The following is a 20743-nucleotide window of genomic DNA, read 5'->3' on the forward strand; positions in this document are numbered from 1 at the left end:
AGTTTGTATGTTGGTCTGATAAATTAATCCAGTGTGGACACAGCATCATCTCATGGCAAACACCTTTTTTGGTAGAAAGGGTTAGGGGTTTGCACATGGAGTTTACATTTATATTAACTCACTCAGGATTACAACCATATCTGCAAAGATGAGTTATATTGGGGTGACATCCAGTTAGTGGTATGTATCAGTAGCACAAGATGTCTGCAGTTGGCAACAGGAACCAGCAGAATTCCATATAGTCAATGCCTGGACGCAGGTGTTCTGGTCAGTAAAACTGTAACACTTTTTAATGTGTGAAGGGAACCATATACAAAAATTACAATATAAGCTTAACGTGGTGAATCTGTATCAGCACAGAGGAATAGTGGCTACAAGTTCACAAACCGGGTAGAATGGACACTTAATAAGAGTTACTAAATGCTACAAAATTATAGTCTTCAAAATTGCCATAAATCTGAGTCATCATGTAATAGTCTCAGCATGAGCTGCAAATCATGAGCTTCACAAAGCTGCCATCCAAGAAACCATTATTTCCAGTGACCAGCACACAGACCCATGACCCTGATGTAAGAAGCACCAATCCTATAAAAATATAACAGTCTCACAGTCACCTACATCCTACAGCTGGCCAAACGTGGAAATAGGGAAAGTCAAGGGTGACTTTAAGCCACAATGTCAGAAAATGTTAAGCATATCAGAGGAGCAGTGTTGGTACGGGCATCCAAGTCGGAGAGAGTCATTTATATCTAGGGGGCTGCTTGAAGTTTTGCGTAAAGGCCAAGGATTACTAGGTCATGGCAAGGTGCTAATTATGGTGAAAACAATGTTTCTTCTTGATGTGCCCATATTCCAGGATACGATTTAATTAAAGGGTTAGTTCACCTTTCTGCACTCTTCTCAAAAAATCCCCCATGCTTTTCATCACCCCAAGCCAGGGGCGGACTGACAACTCATGGGGCCCCCTGGCAATAGGGGATCATGGGGCCCCTATGTACTCACCCACACCCAAAAAAGCCAATGAAAGGTACCAGGGGCATCTCATGGGGCCCCCTACTGACCCCAGGCCCTCGGGCAGTGCTCGAGTGCTTGAATGGTCAGTCCACCCCTGCCCCCAGCACTTTGCAAAGCACTGTTCAGATTTAAAAAAATCTGCCCCTTTCCCATTGCATACCCCTGTCTTGCTCAGTCTGTCTCCAAAAAGCTGTAGGTGGTCAGCCCTGTTCCACCCTGGCTAAACAGCAGGATGGGCTGAACATTACAAGTACTCCCCAGGGTCATTGCTGACTTATTCAAACTATGTTCATGTGCAGTGCACCCAGCAATGTGCAAATGTGCAATCTCTCTGTAGCAGCACCAGCAGAGCTTTGTAAGCTGCCACTGGAGGGACACATCTAATGTTTGTCCTGTCCAGCCATATAGCAAGAATGAAGGGGGGAGTGGGTGTTCACATAGAGCTTTGTGCAAACAGGACAGAGAGCAGCAGATTGGGAATGCGAAGGCATGGGAATTGTTTTTGAGAAGAGTGCAGAAAGGTGAACTGACCCTTGAATTTGTATTCCCTCATCATGGGCTCATATTCCTTGGGCTTTATACAGTTCTTCAAACTGAACTCAGATATAATGACTCCCTTGAGATGGCGGCCCATAACATCAATGATCCTCCAATATGCCGAACATTTGACAACATTATGGTTTAAAGCCATCTTTGGCTTTCTCCACATCCAAGCTTATCTATCTGTAAGAAATAGTGTGAAAGATGATCATCAACAATGTTGATTTTTGTCTAGGATTGGTGCTTACGCCAGGTTTATGTGTCTGTGGACTGAATACAAGTGGTTTCTGAATGGCAGCTTTATGAAGCTCATAATGTGCAGCTCATGCTAGCACTGTGTCAGAGGTGCTGACTTACGTTTTTGGTAATTTTGAATGCTATACCTTTGTGGCATTTAGCAAATCTCTCATTATGGGGTTGATTTACTAAAACTGGAGAGTGTAAAATCTGTTGCAGCTCTGCACAGAAACCAATCAGCTTCCAGTTCTTTTTTGTCAAAGCTTAATGGAACAAGCTGAAGTTAGAAGCTGATTGGCTACCATGCACAGCTGCACCAGATTTTTCACTCTTCAGTTTTAGTAAATCAACCCCTAAGTGTACATCCTGCCTTCTACGACAGCATAGGAGTGCAGTTGTGCCCACCAAAAACAGGAAATGCCAGGCTACAAACAATACAGAACTTGCGTTTTCTCAGGCCTAGCAGGAACAACATCAGAAGATCAATACTGGAAGTCCTTCAGGCTCTGTAGGGGCCTCCAACATTATCCAGCTCAGATTCTACCCCAGGGACAGTGGACCTGCCTGGCTTGGATAGGTGAGATTGGGGAGTTGATGTTGAAAGATTTTTGATCCCAGCCTCCAATTCCTTTCTCCCTCTAAAGCTGGTCTCTAATTCCTGGTCACCAGGTCACCATGACCACTAAAAAAAGATTCTAGCAGCCATGTTAGGGCTGTGCTGCATGTGTATGTGGTATAGCTGTGACTCCCATTTTCTAGTGCTTCAATTATTCCCCGCCGACTTCTACATTGCCTCCAGCATGTAGCTGAAATCTGATCCTGCAGACTTTGATAGTTTCCTATCCCTCCCTTACAGAGTTAGATCATAGATAGCTAAATCTTCCTGACCTATGGCTGAATTCAGAGGCCACCTTAAGTGGTCGTAAAGCATCAAAGTTTTTTACCTTCATGCATTCTATGTATGAAGGTAAAAAAACTTTCTGTGTGCAGATGCCCCCCAAAAATTGCCTGATCCCCATCTCGATCCAGCGATGTCCATGAGAGCCACAGCTGTCCCAGGTCTCTCTCTCCTCATTGGCTGAGACAGCAGCAGGACCCTTTGGTCCAGCTACTGGCAATCACAGCCAATGAGAAAAGAGCAGGGGGGCGGTGCCGATCCACATCTGCGTGTGAATGGACATACAGAGCAGTGCCTCAGGAGCAAGCTGCTTGCTGTGGGGGAATTTGTCAGGAGGTAGGGGACAGGAGCTTTGGCCAGGGACCCGAAAAGAGGAGGATTGGGTATGCTTTGTGTAAAAATCATTGCACAGAGCAGTATGACATATTTGTTATAAAAAAAAAAAAAAAATCTGCCTTTACAATCACTTTAAAGTCTAAGCTCACCTTTTGGAACATGTTACATGTTACACCCGTGTTTAGAGTGTAACATGTTCCAGCTTGTGCCCTACTCACACTCCTCAACCCTTCCACTGTGACAGCCAGTGGAGAATCCTCTTCCTGCATCCATTGCCACATTTTAAAATCGGCGCAGCTGGGAGGGGCTCTGCCTGTACAGCCATGTCATTCATTCACAGCTGTGACTGAAGAAACTGCAAGTTTGATCTGCCACCACGGCAGGCAGCTTATAGTTCTCAATGAACTGCGAGGGCACTGCTGAGGATATAGGAAGAGAAATAATAAATGCACTTTGGTATTTTTTTGCAAACTTGGCATTTTTTTTATTAAAGGTGAGTTTGTTTTGTTTAAAAAAAAAATAAACAAACATGGTATACTTGCCTGCTCTGTGTAATGGCTTCACACAGAGCAGCCCTGATCCTTCATAGCTGCTTGCTATGGGGGCACTCATGCATGCATGCTCCCAAGCCCTACTCTGTGTGTTCATAAGACACACAGAGCTCCGCTCCGCCCCACAACACACCCCCACCGCTCCCTCGTCACTGGCTCTGATTGACAGCAGTGGAAGCCAATGGCTCTTCCTGCTGTATCTGAGCAAGTAAGGATCCTTTACAACCACTGGATAGAAACCAGTATTATACCCTAGGTACCTTGATTTACCATGAAGGGCAGCAGGTCCATGACTTATTATTGGATGCTTCACAGTACAATCACTGTTGCATTATGGGGTGAGATTTTCCCCAGGCCTGCAGAAGGCAGCACATTCTTCAGTATCTGCCCTATGTGTGACAAACGTGCCAAAGTACAGTAGCTCCTGAAGTGTTTTGTTTTTTTTTTTTATTAATATTATTATACAGGATTTATATAGCGCCAACAGTTTGCTCAGCGCTTTACAATATAATTATTGTTATTTTTTTTTTTTTAGTGACTCTTGCAAAACTGCTACCCATGTTTGGGGTGCTGTTAGAAATAAATGACACTGCAAGTGTGATGCATGTTTTTTGTACTTCTCTGGGAACACTTGAATGGGGTCTGAACCTTTTGGAAGTAGGTTCTGCAAGCAGTAGCTCCACCCTAGTAGGTTATTTCTTGCTTCTCCAATCATGTGCTGTCCTGAAAGACGATTTGGGTAAAACCTGGTAACTCAATTTCCAGGAATCTTCAAGGACAGTGGGGAATTCCCTCCCATATTTTAGTGATTAGGGTTTTAGTTTAGACTTAGGTGTAGTATGTTCTACTGCTTGCCTTTCAGTTCTTTAATGCTAATGAGGCTTGTTATTGTGTCTGGGTTTGTCCTTTTAATATCAGTGAGGTTTGTGTTTCCTATTTTAGGTGGGTGGAACCACACTCTTTTATGAGCTTCCAGGAAATTCAGTTGCCAGGTAACGAACTCTGTTTTTCATTACAGGAACCAATGAAATCTGATAATGTCACCGTCCGTTTCTCCGTAGAAGAGTTGGAGTCATTTGAAGAAAGACAAAAAAAATCTTGTAAAAATGAACCAACTGAAATCCACCAGACTCCAACCTTAGTGGGTAAGATTTACTGAAAGTTAGTCTGATAAAGATAAAGTAGCTGTATTTATTGGTTCAGTCTGTTAGCTAATTTAAAGTATATACAGTGGATATAAGAAGTCTACACACCCCTAATAAAATGTCAGGTTTCTGTGATGTAAAAAAATTAGACAAAGCTAAATCATTTCAGAACTTTTTCCACCTTTTAATGTGACCTATAAACTGTACAACTCAATTGAAAAACAAACTGAAATCTTTTAGGGAGGAAAAGTAAACATAAAAAACTAAAATAATGTGGTTGCATTAGTGTGCACACCCCCTTATAACTGGGGATGTAGCTGTGTTCAGAATTAAGCAATCACATTCATAATCAAATTAAATAGTAGTCAGTACACACCTGTCATCATTTAAAGTGCCTCTGATTAACCCCAAATAAAGTTCAGCTGTTCTAGTAGGTCTTTCCTGACATATTTTCTTAGTCGCATCCTACAGCAAAAGCCATGGTCCGCAGAGAGCTTCCAAAGCATCAGAAGGATCTCATTGTTAAAAGGTATCCGTCAGGAGAAGGGTACAAAAGAATTTCCAAGGCATTAAATATACCATGGAACACAGTGAAGACAGTCATCATCAAATGGAGAAAATGATGCAACAGTGACATTACCAAGAACTGGACGTCCCTCCAAAATTGATGAAAAGACGAGAAGAAAACTGGTCTGGAAAGCTGCCAAGAGGCCTACAGCAACATTAAAGGAGCTACAGGAATATCTGGCAAGTACTGGTTTTGTGGTACATGTGACAACAATCTCCCGTATTCTTCATATATCTGGGCTATGGGGTAGAGTGGCAAGACGGAAGCCTTTTCTTACGAAGAAAAACATCCAAGCCCGACTAAATTTTGCAAAAACACATCTGAAGCCTCCTAAAAGCATGTGGGAAAATGTTTTATGGTCTGATGAAACCAAGGTTGAACTTTTTGGCCATAATTCCAAAAGATATGTTTGGTGCAAAAACAACACTGCACATCACCAAAGGAACACCATACCCACAGTGAAGCATGGTGGTGGCAGCATCATGCTTTTGGGCTGTTTTTCTTCAACTGGAGCCAGAACCTTAGTCGAGGTAGAGGAAATTATGAACAGTTACAAATAACAGTCAATATTGGCACAAAAACTTCAGGCTTCTGCTAGAAAGCTGAACATGAAGAGGAACTTCATCTTTCAGCATTACAACAACCCAAAACATACATCCAGATAAACAAAGGAATGGCTTCACCAGAAGCTTAAAGTTTTGGAATGGCCCAGCCGGAGCCCAGACCTGAATCCGATTGAAAATCTGTGGGGTGATCTGAAGAGGGCTGTGCATAGGAGATGCCCTCCCAATCTGACAGATTTGGAGTGTTTTTGCAAGGAAGAGTGGGCGAATATTGCCAAATCAAGATGTGTCATGCTGATAGACTCATACCCAAAAAGACTGAGTGCTGGAATAAAATCAAAAGGTGCTTCAACAAAGTATTCGTTTAAGGGTGTGCACACATATATAACCATATTTTAGTTTTTTTATTTTTACTTCCCTCCACCTAAAAGATTTCAGTTTGTTGTTCAACGGAGTTGTACAGTTTATAGGTTACATTAAAGATGTAAAAAGTTCTTTAATTTTTTTTATCTTTGTCTCATTTTTTTTTTTTACATCACAGAAACCTGACATGGGGTGTGTAGACGTTTTATATCCACTGTATCCAAGCATTACCCAAATTTACTCTAAATTTTTCTCTTCCCCAGTAGAGTATACCCCAGCATTATTTTGAATTCTTTTACCTGGTTTATGCAGAAAAAACAGCTTTTATCATTCTCTGTGACATCATCACCAGGTTTATAAGATGTTTTCAGGGAAAGCTGCTGGGAGCTTAGCAGTAGGCAAACCTCCAGAACTGCATCTTCCAAGGGGCCTTTCCTTACACACTGTGTGGGCATGTCATTTGGGATTTAAGGCAGCAGCATTGTTTTGCTGGGAAAGCAAAGCAGAGTGGGGGATATTCAGAGCTCTGTAGTGCAGCAAGCAGGTCTGGCAACATTGGTTGAGATTTCAGTGCAAAAAAAAATACATTGCGGCTTATTTACTAAAGCTGGAGGGTGCAAAATCTGGTGCAGCTCTACATAGAAACCAATCAGCTTCCAGGTTTTATTGTCAAAGTTTAATTGAACAAGCTGATGTTGGACGCTGATTGGCTACTATGCACAACTGCACGAGATCTTGATTGTACCAGTTTTAGTAAATCAACCCCAGTATGTTGCAGTATGAATATCAGAAGCAGGAATGTATTTCCTGCAAATCAACAGGTATTTTCTATGTAGTTGACGCTTTTGAAAGGGGATGAAACGTGGGTAAATGTGTATACATTGCAAAGATGTACTTTTATTTTACCCTGACAAACATCTATCTAAGTTGTCTTAAATACCTTTTGTCTCATATGCAATCTATAGCATATACATTGATCAACCATAAAATTATGACAACCCACCATCACCTGTCAAGGCATGGACTCCACTAGATCTATGAAGGTATGCTGTGGTATCTAGCACCTACACGTCAGTAGGGGGTCCTTTTAAGCTCTGTAAGTAACGAGCTGGGAGCTCTATGAATCGGTCCTCTTTTTACCAGCACATCCAAAAGATGCTCAATTGGATTGAGATGTGGAGAATTTGGAGGCCAAGTCAATGCCTTGAACTTGTGTTCCACAAACCATTATTGAAATCATCAGACTAGGCCACCTTCTCCGATTGCTCTTTAGTCCAATTCTGATGCTCACATGCCCATTGTAGGCACTTTTGGATGTGGACACAGATCAGCATGGGCACCCTAACTGTACTGTGGCTGCGCAGGACCATACACAACAAACTGATTCACCGTGTGTTCTAACACTTCTATCAGAACCAGCATTAACTTTTTCAGCAATTAGAGCTACAGTAGCTCTTCTGTTGGCTCAGACTGCACAGGCCAGCCTTTGCTCCCCACATGCATCAATGTGCCTTGGCTGCCCATGACCCTGTTGCTGGTTCACCGATTTTTCTTTGTTTAGACCACTTTTGGCCTTGACCCCTGCAGACTGGGAACATACTACGAGAGCTCGAGCTTTGGATTTGCTCTGATCTAGTCATCCAGCCATTACAATTTGGCCCATGTCAAAGCCGCTGAAATCCTTACACTTGCCCATTTGTTTCTGCTTTCAGCACATCAACCTCAGGGACAACATGTTTACTTGCTGCCTAATATATCTTACCCATTTTAGGTGCCGTTGGAAGGAGATAATCAATTTTATTCACTTTACCACTCAGTGGTCATAATGTTATGGCTGATCAGAGTATGCTAAGGTTTGTACTGGATGGGTGCATTATTAAAAAAAAAAAAAAATCTATTAGTAAGTTCTTTGGTAACATTGTTTACTTGACCTCACACAATTGCAACCATAAAACTGCATTGCTTTATCTTGCCAACTAATCTAGTTTTTGCCATTTGATGGACTAATTACTAATGCCTTGTAAGGGGACAGCTCAAGTGTTGAGCTTATTTAGTACAGTATTGTAAAGCGGAAGTGCAGTAACCCTTAAAAAACAATTAGAATTCATGTAGTTCAGCTAATCTGAATACAGCATGCTGTAATTTGATTGGCTGCTATAGGTTACTGCAGTATGCAGTTATATTGTTTGTGCAATTTTGACATATACTTTTTATCTGTTCACTAACAGGCTATATATATGTCAAGCCAGAGATTATGTCCCGTATTCACCAAGGAGAAGAATTATGTGTAAAGAGCAATTTGTATTCTCAGAAGAGGAACTGCAGAACAGGCCCTTCCACAAGTGAGTATTCTTAACGGATTCAGTACAAGTATCAAATCAAGCAAATATGTAAGTGGTCACTTACATTGCAAATTGAGGATGCCATTGTAGGCCTATGGTCAAATGAACACTTCGTCCCTCCGGGAGAGCGTCATATGACGTCCTTCCCGGATCATGCTTTGCGCGTGCCCGCAGGGCCGCGCTGTGGTGAGATCTGTCACCGGCCGTGAACCTCGGACACGGCCAATGACAGATCTGTGTACCGGCCCAGTTGCCAGTACCATGTGACCTGCTGTGACCAATCACAGCAGGTCACATGACAGTTGTATACAATGGATGGCTTCCTTTCATGCCATCCATTGTATACAACTGTGTCTAGCTGTGAATGGTCACAGCGATCACATGCACAGGCCGGGCCAACCGCAGCCCATTTGTGTCATGTGATTAGCCATAGCCAATCACAGCTAATCACAAAAAAAAAACCTGAATGAATCAATTTCATTCAGTAAAATGCTTGCTAATAGCAAAGAAATTCTTTGCTATAAGCAATCAAATTGTGTAAAAAAAAATACTGATCACTTCCCCATAGTAGTACAATGTTACTATGGTAACATTATACTACTTTGCTCATAGTGCAATATGAAAAAAAAAATCTTAAGAAAAAGAGAAAAAATGTAATCAAAAATAATAAAAATTAAAAAAAAAAAAATTATCATTGTCCCTAATCACCTCCATACCAGTTATATACTGTAGTGGACTGGTGACCGTATGTAAAAAGAAAAAATTGTGAAAATATTTTTTTTTTAATTTCTTAATTTTCCGAAAAATTATGACAAAAAAATTACAACTTCAAAAAACTCGCCATGCCTCTTATGAAATACGTCGGACTGTCTGCTTTGCAAAAAGGGGTAATTTGGGGGATATCTGTACTATTCTGACATTTTTGGGCCTCAAGAAATTAGATTGGCTGTCAGTACTTCAGGACTTCAGGATTGATCAATTTTCAGATATATTTATTTATTTTATTTATCCCATATTTTGTGGAGTCTATAACTTTCCTACAGTCTAAATAATAAATACTGATTTGGGTTATTTTCACCCAAAAAATGTAGCAGAATACATCTTGGCCTAAATTTCTGAAGAACAATTATTTATTTGCAAACTTTTATAACAGAAACAATGAAAACCGTGTTTTTTTTTGTTTTTGTCTTTGTTTTTTTAATTTTCGGTCTTTTGTTGATTTAGCAAAAATAAAAACCCCAGTGGTGATTAAATACCACCAAAAGAAAGCTCTAGTTGTGTGAACTAAATGATAACATTTTGGGTACAGTGTTGCATGACCGCGCAATTGTCATTCAAAGTGTGAGAACGCTGAAACCTGAAAATTTGGCTTTGGCAGGAATGGGGTAAAAGTACTCGGTATTGAAGTGGTTAAATACTATGCATTTGATTTTTTTTTAAATGTATTATAAAAACTACTGTATATGAAGTTTTTGCTTTTTTCCCCCAAATTATACTTGCCTAGGTGGATCCAGCATCAGTCTGATGCTGCATCTGTCCCCCGCAGGCTCTAAGTGTAAGAACTCAGCGATCAACTGATCGCTGAGAGTTCTCACAGCCCCTGTAAGCAGGGAGCGGGACTGTCAGTCATTGCTGTTTGCTTTGCCCCCCCGCACTTACTGGAGTGCTGGGCTGTGGAGAGAGAGGGAATGGCTGGCTCAGGCTCTCAGCTGCTCGCTGGAGTGCAGAATGAACTGCACTCCTGTGATCCACAGGAGAAGTACAGCCAAAAGTGCTTTGGATATACTTCCCTTTTTAATTCTTTTAAAAATGTGAATGTGGGTTAGACTGCTGGAGCAAGAAATAAAGTGTTGGCAGTGTGTATGTGTGTGTGTGTATATATATATATATATATATATATATATATATATATATATATATATACAGTCAGGTCCATAAATATTGGGACATCGACACAATTCTAACATTTTTGGCTCTATATACCACCACGATGGATTTGAAATGAAATGAACAAGATGTGCTTTAACTGCAGACTGTCAGTTAGTTTCATTTCAAATCCATTGTGGCGGTGTATAGAGCCAAAAATGTTAGAATTGTGTCGATGTCCCAATATTCATGGACCTGACTGTATATATATGTATGTATATGTGTACAGTATATACATTTTTATTTTAATATATATATACTATTGTTTGACATTAATAGTGAGCATATCCTCTGATTTTCACATTTTGTACAAAATGGTAGAACTTTGTACTTATATTTCCATCAGTTCTCTAATTATCTTAAAAGGCATCTAACAATAAATTCTTTGTGATTTGCAAAGTATTTCAGGGTTTTTAATATCAAAGAACTTCTTACATGCATGTTAGCAGCCTGTGTAGCAGGCCAATCAAGATGGTTGAACGGTCTGGATAAAAGCGCACAGATGTGTCCCAAAGGAAATAAGTGAATGGTATATGTCAACTATGATTGGTGGGGAAAAAACTCACTGCTGCCATGGTAAAAACACATCGGTTTGTGGGAGGTATGAACAGGAGCCAGGCGCTGTGTAGTTTTGTGATAGAAATAATACACCTTATATGGAGGTGTGCCTTTAATAAGTCATATGGTAAAACAATAATAAATAACCAGCCTGTGGCTTTAGGAAGCCAGGTTCCAAGATGGACGGCCCGTCCGCTCAGAGGGAAGCAGTGGAGTAGAATGCCTGTCAGTGCAGGGACCACGTTTACCCGACGTCCCAGCGTCCTGGATGAGGGACGCTGGGACGTCAAGTTTGTCAAGACTTGACAAAGCGCATGCGCGCGAAACATGTTGTCCCAGCAACCGGCCTCTTCCTTCTAAAGCTGCGGCTCCAGAAAGAGTTCCCCCCCTCTGTCTCTCCACATCGTGGTGACGTCATCCAGGACGCTGGGACGTCGGGTAAACGTGGTCCCTGCACTGACAGGCATTCTACTCCACTGCTTCCCTCTGAGCGGACGGGCCGTCCATCTTGGAACCTGGCTTCCTAAAGCCACAGGCTGGTTATTTATTATTGTTTTACCATATGACTTATTAAAGGCACACCTCCATATAAGGTGTATTATTTCTATCACAAAACTACACAGCGCCTGGCTCCTGTTCATACCAATCAAGATGGTTCCCTCTCTGATAATGAACTCTAACACAAGACCAAATTCTACATAGGTATGAATAACAGCTGAGATTGCTAAATCTAACATAATTTCAACCAGGCCTTAAATGATTTAGAGGTGGAAAAAGTTCTTCAGGCAACTTCTGGTACTTGCAAGTATTTTTTGCAATTATCACACCACTTTGGATCTTAGGCCTGAGCTGACTGTCTAGATTAAAGCCAAACATCAGGAAAACTACTGAGGATATGCTGCCTTTGCTCCCCCATGTTCACCCGCTGTTCACATTTATCAGAGACCCAATGCGGTTAATTTACTAAAGGAGTAGAGCATATTTATTTTGAAATTGAATTTTCACTTCCCCTCATTAATTCTGCAAAGAATACCTGCTCATGTGTGTTGAGATGACAAGCTTGGATATTCTTTCCAAAGTGAATTTTTGGCTTTGTGGATGAGGTGAAGCAAACTGAAAATTTAAGCTGGCCATGGATGGATCAAAATTCGGCCGGTGCAGCAGGGACTGGATGAAATTTGATTCATCTATTGCCTTTCCCGCTCAACAGGAGTCTATTTAATGATCGACACTTATCGAACGGGCTACAATGGCACAACAGGGAGGATTCCTCCATCCACCTCGCTTTTGTGGATGGAGGAATGCATTCATTTTTTTTCTTTTTTTGATTAGCCCTCTGGCTGCTTGGGAAAAAAACAACCAGCTTTACTTTGCACCATGAGTAAACTTTACTTCTTTTAATAATTCAACTCCAACGTGTTGCATATAACAAAAGGGTTTTGCCTCATTTGCTTTCTATCTGTACCTGCCATTAGAAAGGTTAATATTTTACTTGAATGTATGGGAAGAATGGCACAATAATGTGAGTAAATGGTTAGGAATGTCTAGATTTGTCTGTATGTATACAAATGCCCCTTCGCTGTATATATTCATACAATTTGCAATAGGCTGTAGAAACGAACTATAAAAAGGAAAAAAACATAGAAAACTCTGCCTTAGTAACTTTGATATGATGGTCCGACTTTTAGCACAATTTATTTTCAATGACTATTTCCCCCATCAGGTGACAAATCTACAGAAGCAAATAGAACTCCCAAGGCTCCAAATGAGGAGAATGAAAATGAAACCTTGCTTTGTGGAAGTCCATCAAACTCCAACACCATTTTAAAGAAACCATACTTATCAACACTTGCAATGAAAAATGCTAAAGAGAAACCTATAAAGCATGAAACACAGGAAGAAAAGATAACAGAACCAAAAACACAGAGAGGTCGCCGAAGGAGGAAATATGTGATGAGTGGAGGTACAAATGCTGAAGGAGCTGATAGCACTTTAATGGGAAATAAAACAAAAGCTAACTCAGAAACTAAAGTGGCTAAGCCAGCTAGATCTTTCCTCTGCTCAGTTTGTGGCAAGTGTTTTACCCAGAATGCCAGTCTGATTATCCACCAGAGAACTCACACAGGTGAAAGACCCCATGTGTGCAAAGTATGCAACAAGAGTTTCATCAGTAGTGCTTACCTCGTAATGCACCAGAGAATTCACACTGGAGAGCGTCCATATGTGTGCAACGAGTGTGGGAAAAGCTTCATAAATAGTTCCAATCTCATCATACATAGGAGAGTGCATACAGGAGAGCGTCCCTATGTGTGTACCGAGTGCAGCAAGAGCTTCCGCCACAGCTCTGATCTCGTCAGGCACCAAAAAGTTCATACCGGAGAACGGCCCTATACCTGCACCGAGTGTGGCAAATGCTTCTTCCGTAGTTCACATCTCATTAGACACAGGAGGGTTCACACCAAAATTTAGAAAATGGCTTCTTTGAATTGATCAGCGTACTATGATTTTACTTCATGCATTGCCAAATATTTAGTTTGACTTAAACAGGCTTAAAGAGTAATTCTAGGCAAGTATTAAAATCAATCAATCAACTGCTAATGCTATCCAGGAAATGTTACACCTGTGCTACAGACATAACATTTAATCAGTTTATCTATATGGAGAGTTCAAAAGTCCAATAGGATTGCATTTTGATGGATTCTCACAGGCCTATTGGGTGGGACCGCAGCCTCTTTTCTTGATGCTGTATTTTGCAGCCTTTTGCTCATGTGCTGTTACAATTGGCTGAGGGTGAAAGGTGATGGAACTTGAAATGCTCAGCTTGTATTTGAAAAAAATCCAGGTGCAGAACATGAATGCCAGGATCCCAAGAGCTTTTCAGAGGGTGGGTTGTACCCTTGGCTAGCTTAAACCTTTTAAAGATTATGGCTCAATATTGGATGGACTTCATTTGGTCAACTTCTGGCCTATTACTGGAGCGCGCCAGGAAAACAAAACCTCAAAAGTTAGTAACAAATATGCAATATGAACAGTTATGTAATGGAGTCTGGTTGTGGTGTTTATTTTTCTTGTTTTTTATTTTATTTGGATGAAAAAAAATAATGTTCTAGGAAACAATATTCAGTTTGTGTGTTTCAGACTTGTCACTTACAGCGCACTTTGACCAAACAGCAGTTTCTTCTTTGCTGTTTACATAGGAAACCTGGAATTTGTAATCTTAAACATAGATTCTGGTGTGTCTTACAATTAAAGGCACAAGTTTACTGGCAATTTTAATCCTGAATCGGCAATCTCAGAGGGGAGTTTTCTCTTTTATTTTCTTTCTCTCCAGATGTCCGTCATGTTGTAAAATATCAGTCCTTACACCATTGTGTAGTACAGTAACTCCATAGGTATTCAGTGAGAAACTGTTATTACTGAATGCCAATAATTCAAGGTGTGTCAGGTCCTAAAGGGTTTCTAGCAAAACAGCAGGTATTGAACCATCTGGCATGCATTCTACCATGAGTAGTCCCTTTTTTAATATGCTTTAATCAGTCTGTGACGGTAGAGCTACTAAACACCAGTATGCCAAGGCTCTTGGTGATTTCCAAAATAGGCTGGGGTAAAAGCAAATTTCCTGGTCTTAATCTATGATACTTAATCTTAATCGAAGATTTCACGTTAACATAACATTCCATTATTTTTTTTTTTAATATATTCCCCATACAGGTATAACTGATTCTCTTTTCCTATTTGGTAACTGGTGATCTTTACCTAATTTTTGTGTGAAATATTCCATTCATTTTTAACTGGAAATAGTCTAATACAGCAGATAATGAGCCCTAACATTCTAGTGACAAGTAACTGTTGCCACATCTCTGTCACTTCAACTGTCTCCAGTTGTAGTATATGTAGAAGGAAAATTTAAATGCTGGTGATTGAATTTTTGACTAGCAAATAGTAAAATATTTAATTTCTTAATAACAATTTGTCTACTGTGTCCAAGTGCAACACACTTCTCTTCTTGTATGAATGCACTCAGGGGAAATAGATGTAATAAAATATTCTCTATATTAAATGTTGACAATGTACATAGCTTTGTACACATTTTTTTTTTCAAAGAATCATAAGGAGTAAAAAAAAATATATGAATGCATATAATAATTTTAAGATGTGATTATTATTTTTTTCTTTTCTAAAATTAGTTTTTAGGTCTGAAAATGAATTGTTTCATTTTGTTACCTTCCTGGGTCAGGGTTAAAAACTCCACTTAAAACTCTACCCAAAGCTAAAATTTACAAACTTAAGGCCATAGCTTTGGTGCATTAAAATTCATCTTATGTTCTCTCTTTGCACTGCTGCTACCTGCCAGAAGTGGTATTGCTCCAAAGTAGTAGCCTCCAAACTGAGGCCCTTTGCTTGCCTTTTATCCTGCCCTTGGGGGCACTATTTCCTCTGCTGACAGCAACAATAGGACATAATTCCTGTCACTAACACAAACAATGGGGTACTGTTTTTCCCACTGGCATTAACGATCTGGCACAATTCCTCCCAATGACACCAATGATGGGATACTGTTCCTTCTACTGACAACAAAGATGGGGCATTGCTTATTCCCCCTAATGCCAGGACATTTTCTGCTCCCATTGGCCACAATCCATTCCTCTTAAGTCTGAAGAACATTAAACCGGCCTTTTGTTTAGAAAGTTTGGATATCCCTGCTCTAAAGGATTTCAGTGAGATATTCTGCAACATCTAGAAAAGAAATACTGGCAACTGTAAAAAAGTCAGAGTTGGCCTGAATAGAACACCAAAGCTAGTAGGGATGATGGCGTTAGTGAGAAAGGGTGGGCTACAAGAGGTATTTCACAGAACTGGATCCAAAGTGCGAGGCTGCCAAGGATAGTAGAGGCTGCCCCTGTCACTTTTGACCCTGAAGGAGCTCAGTTATTTTCATTGAATGAGTAAAGTGGATCCAATCCCTATACCATCACCCAGAATAGAGAAGTCAGAAGTACTTTGTCATTCATTACATCCTAATTAGAAAATTAATACTTATTTTGACTGCCAGTGACTAATTTCAGGTAACTTGATTAGCTGCACTTTCATTGTTGAGATTGAAGCGAACAGCTTTTTTCTAATAAAAAACAAACAAACAAGCCAAACTCTATAGACAAGTGCGGTGATTTTGTCAACTGCAAGGTGAAAGTGATCTACTAAATTGAATGGAATTCTGTGTGCCTCAAGTGTAAGAATTGGAAGAAGGAATTGGTCAGTATTTGCAATACTCACAATAATCTATGACCTGAACTAAATAAATAACAACTGTTGTCTGATTTATGGGTGCCACCTGCAGTTTACTTTTTTCTTTTTTACACATCACCACCTAGATTTCCTTCTTTACCAGTGCTTATTAGAACTTGGGGCTTAATTCTTTTTGCCTACTCTTTTTCTCCCTATTTAATTTTTTTTTCTTTCTGAATGTATTGTATGGTTTTGTATTACATGTGAAGTAATTGTATTTCATGAAAATATTCTATGACTAAGTAAATAAGTATCGTCATGCTGAAAATGACTTTATTGTACAGAAAGACAATCCATATTCTGGAGTAGTTGGGATCTTTGCAAATTATAGTAAGATAATGGCTCTGTATATGCTTGGTCATCAGTTATTCTGTAAATTACATTTCAGTTATGTTTTAATTATATAATAATGTATTTATATCAATAAAAAATGAATGTTTTCCCAAGCGTGTTATTAAATTACTGAAGTGTTTTATAACTACACATCTGAAGGTGAGTAATAATTAGTTACCATGTTATCAGCAATTTAGAATTGTGTTTCTTCTGCAAAGCGGGTTTCCACTTCAAACTTAAAGGGTAGAATTCCTCTATTGGTGCAGTTTTGATTAATGGCAGGTGTTGGCATGTTTATAAAAACAATACCTAGAAGCTGGTTAGTTTTGAGTAACCCAGACTCTTAGTTACTTTGCTGTCTGGTTTTAGCTGCCTATTCAGAAACGTTTCAACCTGCATGTAAAAATTCCTGACATTTCACAATATACAGTGTAAAGCACTGGCTGGCAGTATTGTGGACTGTATGGCCCTGATTTACAAAGAATAGAGTCTTAACAGCAGACTCTGAACATTCAGGCAGACTCAATTCAATAAATTAAGACCTTTCAGTGTTCAGAAAAGCGTCTAGCAAGGTGATTGAAAAGCGACTATCTTATAGACACAATTCCCTTCATAAATATGAAAGCAGCTTAGACACATTTCTAGGAGCAATGCCGGATATGGTCGCTAGGTGGCACACAACTGCGGGCTGTCCCATTCGCATTTGTCTGCCAGATGAGAATACTTACAGGTGTGCTTTTTCTTTTAACTTCTTGCCAACCGCAGATAGCCGAATGACGGCTACACTTCGGCCGGCTAGTTCTGGGAGGGCGTCATATGACGTCCTCCCAGAACGCGCTCTCCTGCGCGCCCCCGGTAATCTCCGTGATCGCTGTGTCCTACGGACACAGCTGATCACGTGATGTGGTAAATGGCCAATCACAGCGGCCTTTTACCACGGGATCAGCTATGTCCAATGACACAACAGATCACCGGGAAATGCAATTGGCGGTTCTCGGCTGCACTTTCCTCACGCTGTTAGAGCACGAGGAAAGTACTGCCGAGAACCGGCAGTTGTCAGAGCAGGGATCGGCACCGATCATCAGGGCACTGATGATCGGTGCCCAGCAGTGCCACCCACCAGTTCCGCCCACATGTGCCCAGCAGTACCACCCACCTGTGCCCAGCAGTGCCACCTACCTGTGCCCAAAAGTGCCACCTACCTGTGCCCAAAAGTGCCACCCATCAGTGCAGTGCTGCCAGTCAGTGCCCATCAGCTGCGCCAGTCAATGCCTAGCAGTGCCGCCAGTCAGTGCCCAGCAGTGATGCCAATCAGTGACACCTCATTAGTGCTGCCTATCAGTGCCGCCTATCCATTCCACCTCATTTGTGCTGCCTATCAGTGCCCATCAGTGCTGCCTCATCAACGCACATCAGTGAAGGAGAAAAATTACCTGTTTGAAAAATGTTATAATAGAAACAAAGAAAACATTTTTTTTTTCAAATTTTTTGCACTTTTTTTTGTTTATAGCGCAAAAAGTAAAGCGCCCAGCGGCGATTAAATACCACCAAAAGAAAGCTCTATTTGTGAGAAAAAAAAAAATGATAAAAATGTCATATGGGTACAATCTTGCATGACCGCGCAATTGTCAAAGTGCGACAGCGCTGAAAGCTGAAAATTGGCCTGGTAAAGAAGGGGGTATAAGTGCCCGGTAGGCAAGTGGTTAAATTATATTATTTTTTTATTTTATTATTTTTTGTTGCTGCTATTATTGTTGCCTCTATTCATTTTCTTTCCTTTTTTTTCTCCAAACATGATCGACCAACTAATGCATTTCCTAATGAATGTTACAAAGTCATACAGCTTATTTTCAAATGTCACACATTTTCAAACTTAAATGTCAAATAATTTGAATGTCCAGTTCTAATTTCCCAATATAATTATATATCTTCCTTCTCTTTAATCATGTAACTATTCTACATTCCTGCTCAAACTCTGTCTCCTACAGTGGCTTAGTGGTTAGCACTCAGGGCTTACAGCACTTGGGTCATGGGTTCTAATACCAGACTGGAATTTGCATGCTTTCTCTGTGTGGGTGTGTTTCTGCCAACACTCCAAAGACATGCTGTTAGGTTAATTGGGCCTAGTACATGTCTAAGTTTCTGGCCTTAGATTGTAAGCTCCTTGACAATACAGACTATTGTGAAGGCCCAAAATATGGAAGTCAATTTCCAGGCTTCTGTCAGTGCCAGGAATATTGATCAGTCAAATCAGATTTTGGCTACTGAATAGAAAGTGGAGAGGGAGTACAAGAGCTGACTGGTGTATGCAGGGCTGCTGATAAGGGGGTCCCGGGCAGCTAACAAGCCCATCTCCAGCTGAAAAATTCCATTCTTAGTCTCCTGTCATTCTATCACACTGCAGCTCAGTGTTGTAAATCTTACATGCGTCCTGTTCTTCTGTCAAGATTGAAACTTTCAATTTACCTTCTTTTTACATTTGATTGCAACTTTGTTTCTTTTCTCTCCCCTAGACTGCTCATCCCTTTCTGTTCACTTATACAACTTGACCCCTCCCCCGTCATCACCTGTTTCATTTACAAATCTATGTATAAACTGCCCAACTCTTTTTATTTATTTACTGATCAAGTTAATGTGTCTCATTTCCGATCACCTACAGCTCAGATCTCGCATTATTATAAGATTCCTGATTGTATCTCACCACTAGTCTGATTAAATTCATATTTCCTGCTCAGCCCCATTGCCTTAGGCTGGCCATACATTACACAATTTTCTTGAGATTTTTGGTTTAGATTTACCAAAACCATATAATAGGAGGTCAAAACTAACAACACTTCCAATTCTATCCAATTAGGCAGGCTCTTGCACTACATAGCTGAATGTAAATCTAAAGGAAATTGGGCAGAAATTGGACAGAAAATTATATAGTGTATGGCCAGCCTTACCTATAATAACCTTTGGGGCCAGTTCACACTACATGTGTTTCTTTGGCTTTTTTTCTGCATCCAAAATGCACAGAAGGTTATATGGTTGTCAGTGTCCTAGTTCACATCAGTGCTTGCATTCCAGTGCGTTCCGGGTGCAGCTAAAAAAGTCGAACAGGCTGCATTGTTTCTGCACAGAACTGTAGGAATGTGGTAAAACGTACTGAAATGCACATTTCCCTAATTAAATTGAAGAAAAAGAGAGGTGAAAAATTAACCGGAATGCGTAAAAAACGCACTGGAATGCATCCAAAACACGCTAAACATGCATCAAAAATGGGCATGCAAAAACTCATCTGGAACACATCTAGACTGTGTTTCCATAGTGTGAGCCGGCCCTTAGGACTTGTTCACACCATTTGTGTTGCAGAAATGCATGCAAGAGCATTTCCAGCACAGCAAACAAATGCAATGCCTTTTGCAGATTTGCGCAGGTACCATGATGCAAACTTAATTGCACCTCCACATGTCTAGTAAACACAGATGCATTCACAGCCACCAAAATGCATGGCACCACACTACTGTGCGGTTAGGTGCAACACGCTTTTAAAATAATATGCCTGCAGTATTTTTGCATGTTCCCACATGTTAGGCAGCCCATTGAAATTAATGAGCTGAGGAAAAAAAAAGTAAAAAATGCCATATTCACACAGGTCCTCTGTCCTGCACAGCATGAATGAGTGGGTAGTTCATGTGGCTGGAACCACCTATTACACTATGGGGACACAGCAGCTGTATGAACATAGGTTTTCATCTGACAGGTGTGGGGAAGTGGCCCTGAATGCTCACTGTCTGAGTTCAGGGCTGTGCATCTGCACCTCTATGCCTGTCAAATTAGGACCTGCAGCATTTCCATAGTGTAACATAGGTTGCCTACAAACGGCGACAGCCACAAAAACAAACCACTGATTCACACTCTACAGGCCACAGCACCCATGTGAATGAGCCGCAAGACCTCAATTACACACATACCTTTATTTCTTAACTAACGTTTTTAGTGTATTTTTACCATAAATATAATTTTGATATTTTCTCTGGTGTTGTGGGGCCTGTCAGGTAGGCTGTATGGGGCCCCGTGATATCTAACAGTGGCCCTGGG

The 20743-nt window shown here is 40.6% G+C and overlaps 1 protein-coding gene across 1 annotated transcript in view; it reads left to right on the forward strand.

Moving 5' to 3' along the window:
• Nucleotides 1-16773, forward strand: part of LOC149469949 (uncharacterized) — a 29487-nt gene extending 12714 nt beyond the window's left edge. Inside the window, exons 3-5 of the mRNA XM_089668146.1 lie at nt 4595-4721; nt 8444-8557; nt 12765-16773. Coding sequence (XP_089524272.1) covers nt 4595-4721; nt 8444-8557; nt 12765-13510 — 987 coding nt within the window. The 3' untranslated portion in view covers nt 13511-16773. The remainder of the gene's footprint in view (nt 1-4594; nt 4722-8443; nt 8558-12764) is intronic.
• The last annotated feature ends 3970 nt before the right edge of the window (nt 16774-20743 follow it).

Source organism: Staurois parvus, unplaced genomic scaffold (assembly GCF_062004578.1).
Source record: "Staurois parvus isolate SC_StPar_1 unplaced genomic scaffold, SC_StPar_1.0 ptg000056l, whole genome shotgun sequence".
Lineage (NCBI taxonomy): Eukaryota > Metazoa > Chordata > Amphibia > Anura > Ranidae > Staurois > Staurois parvus.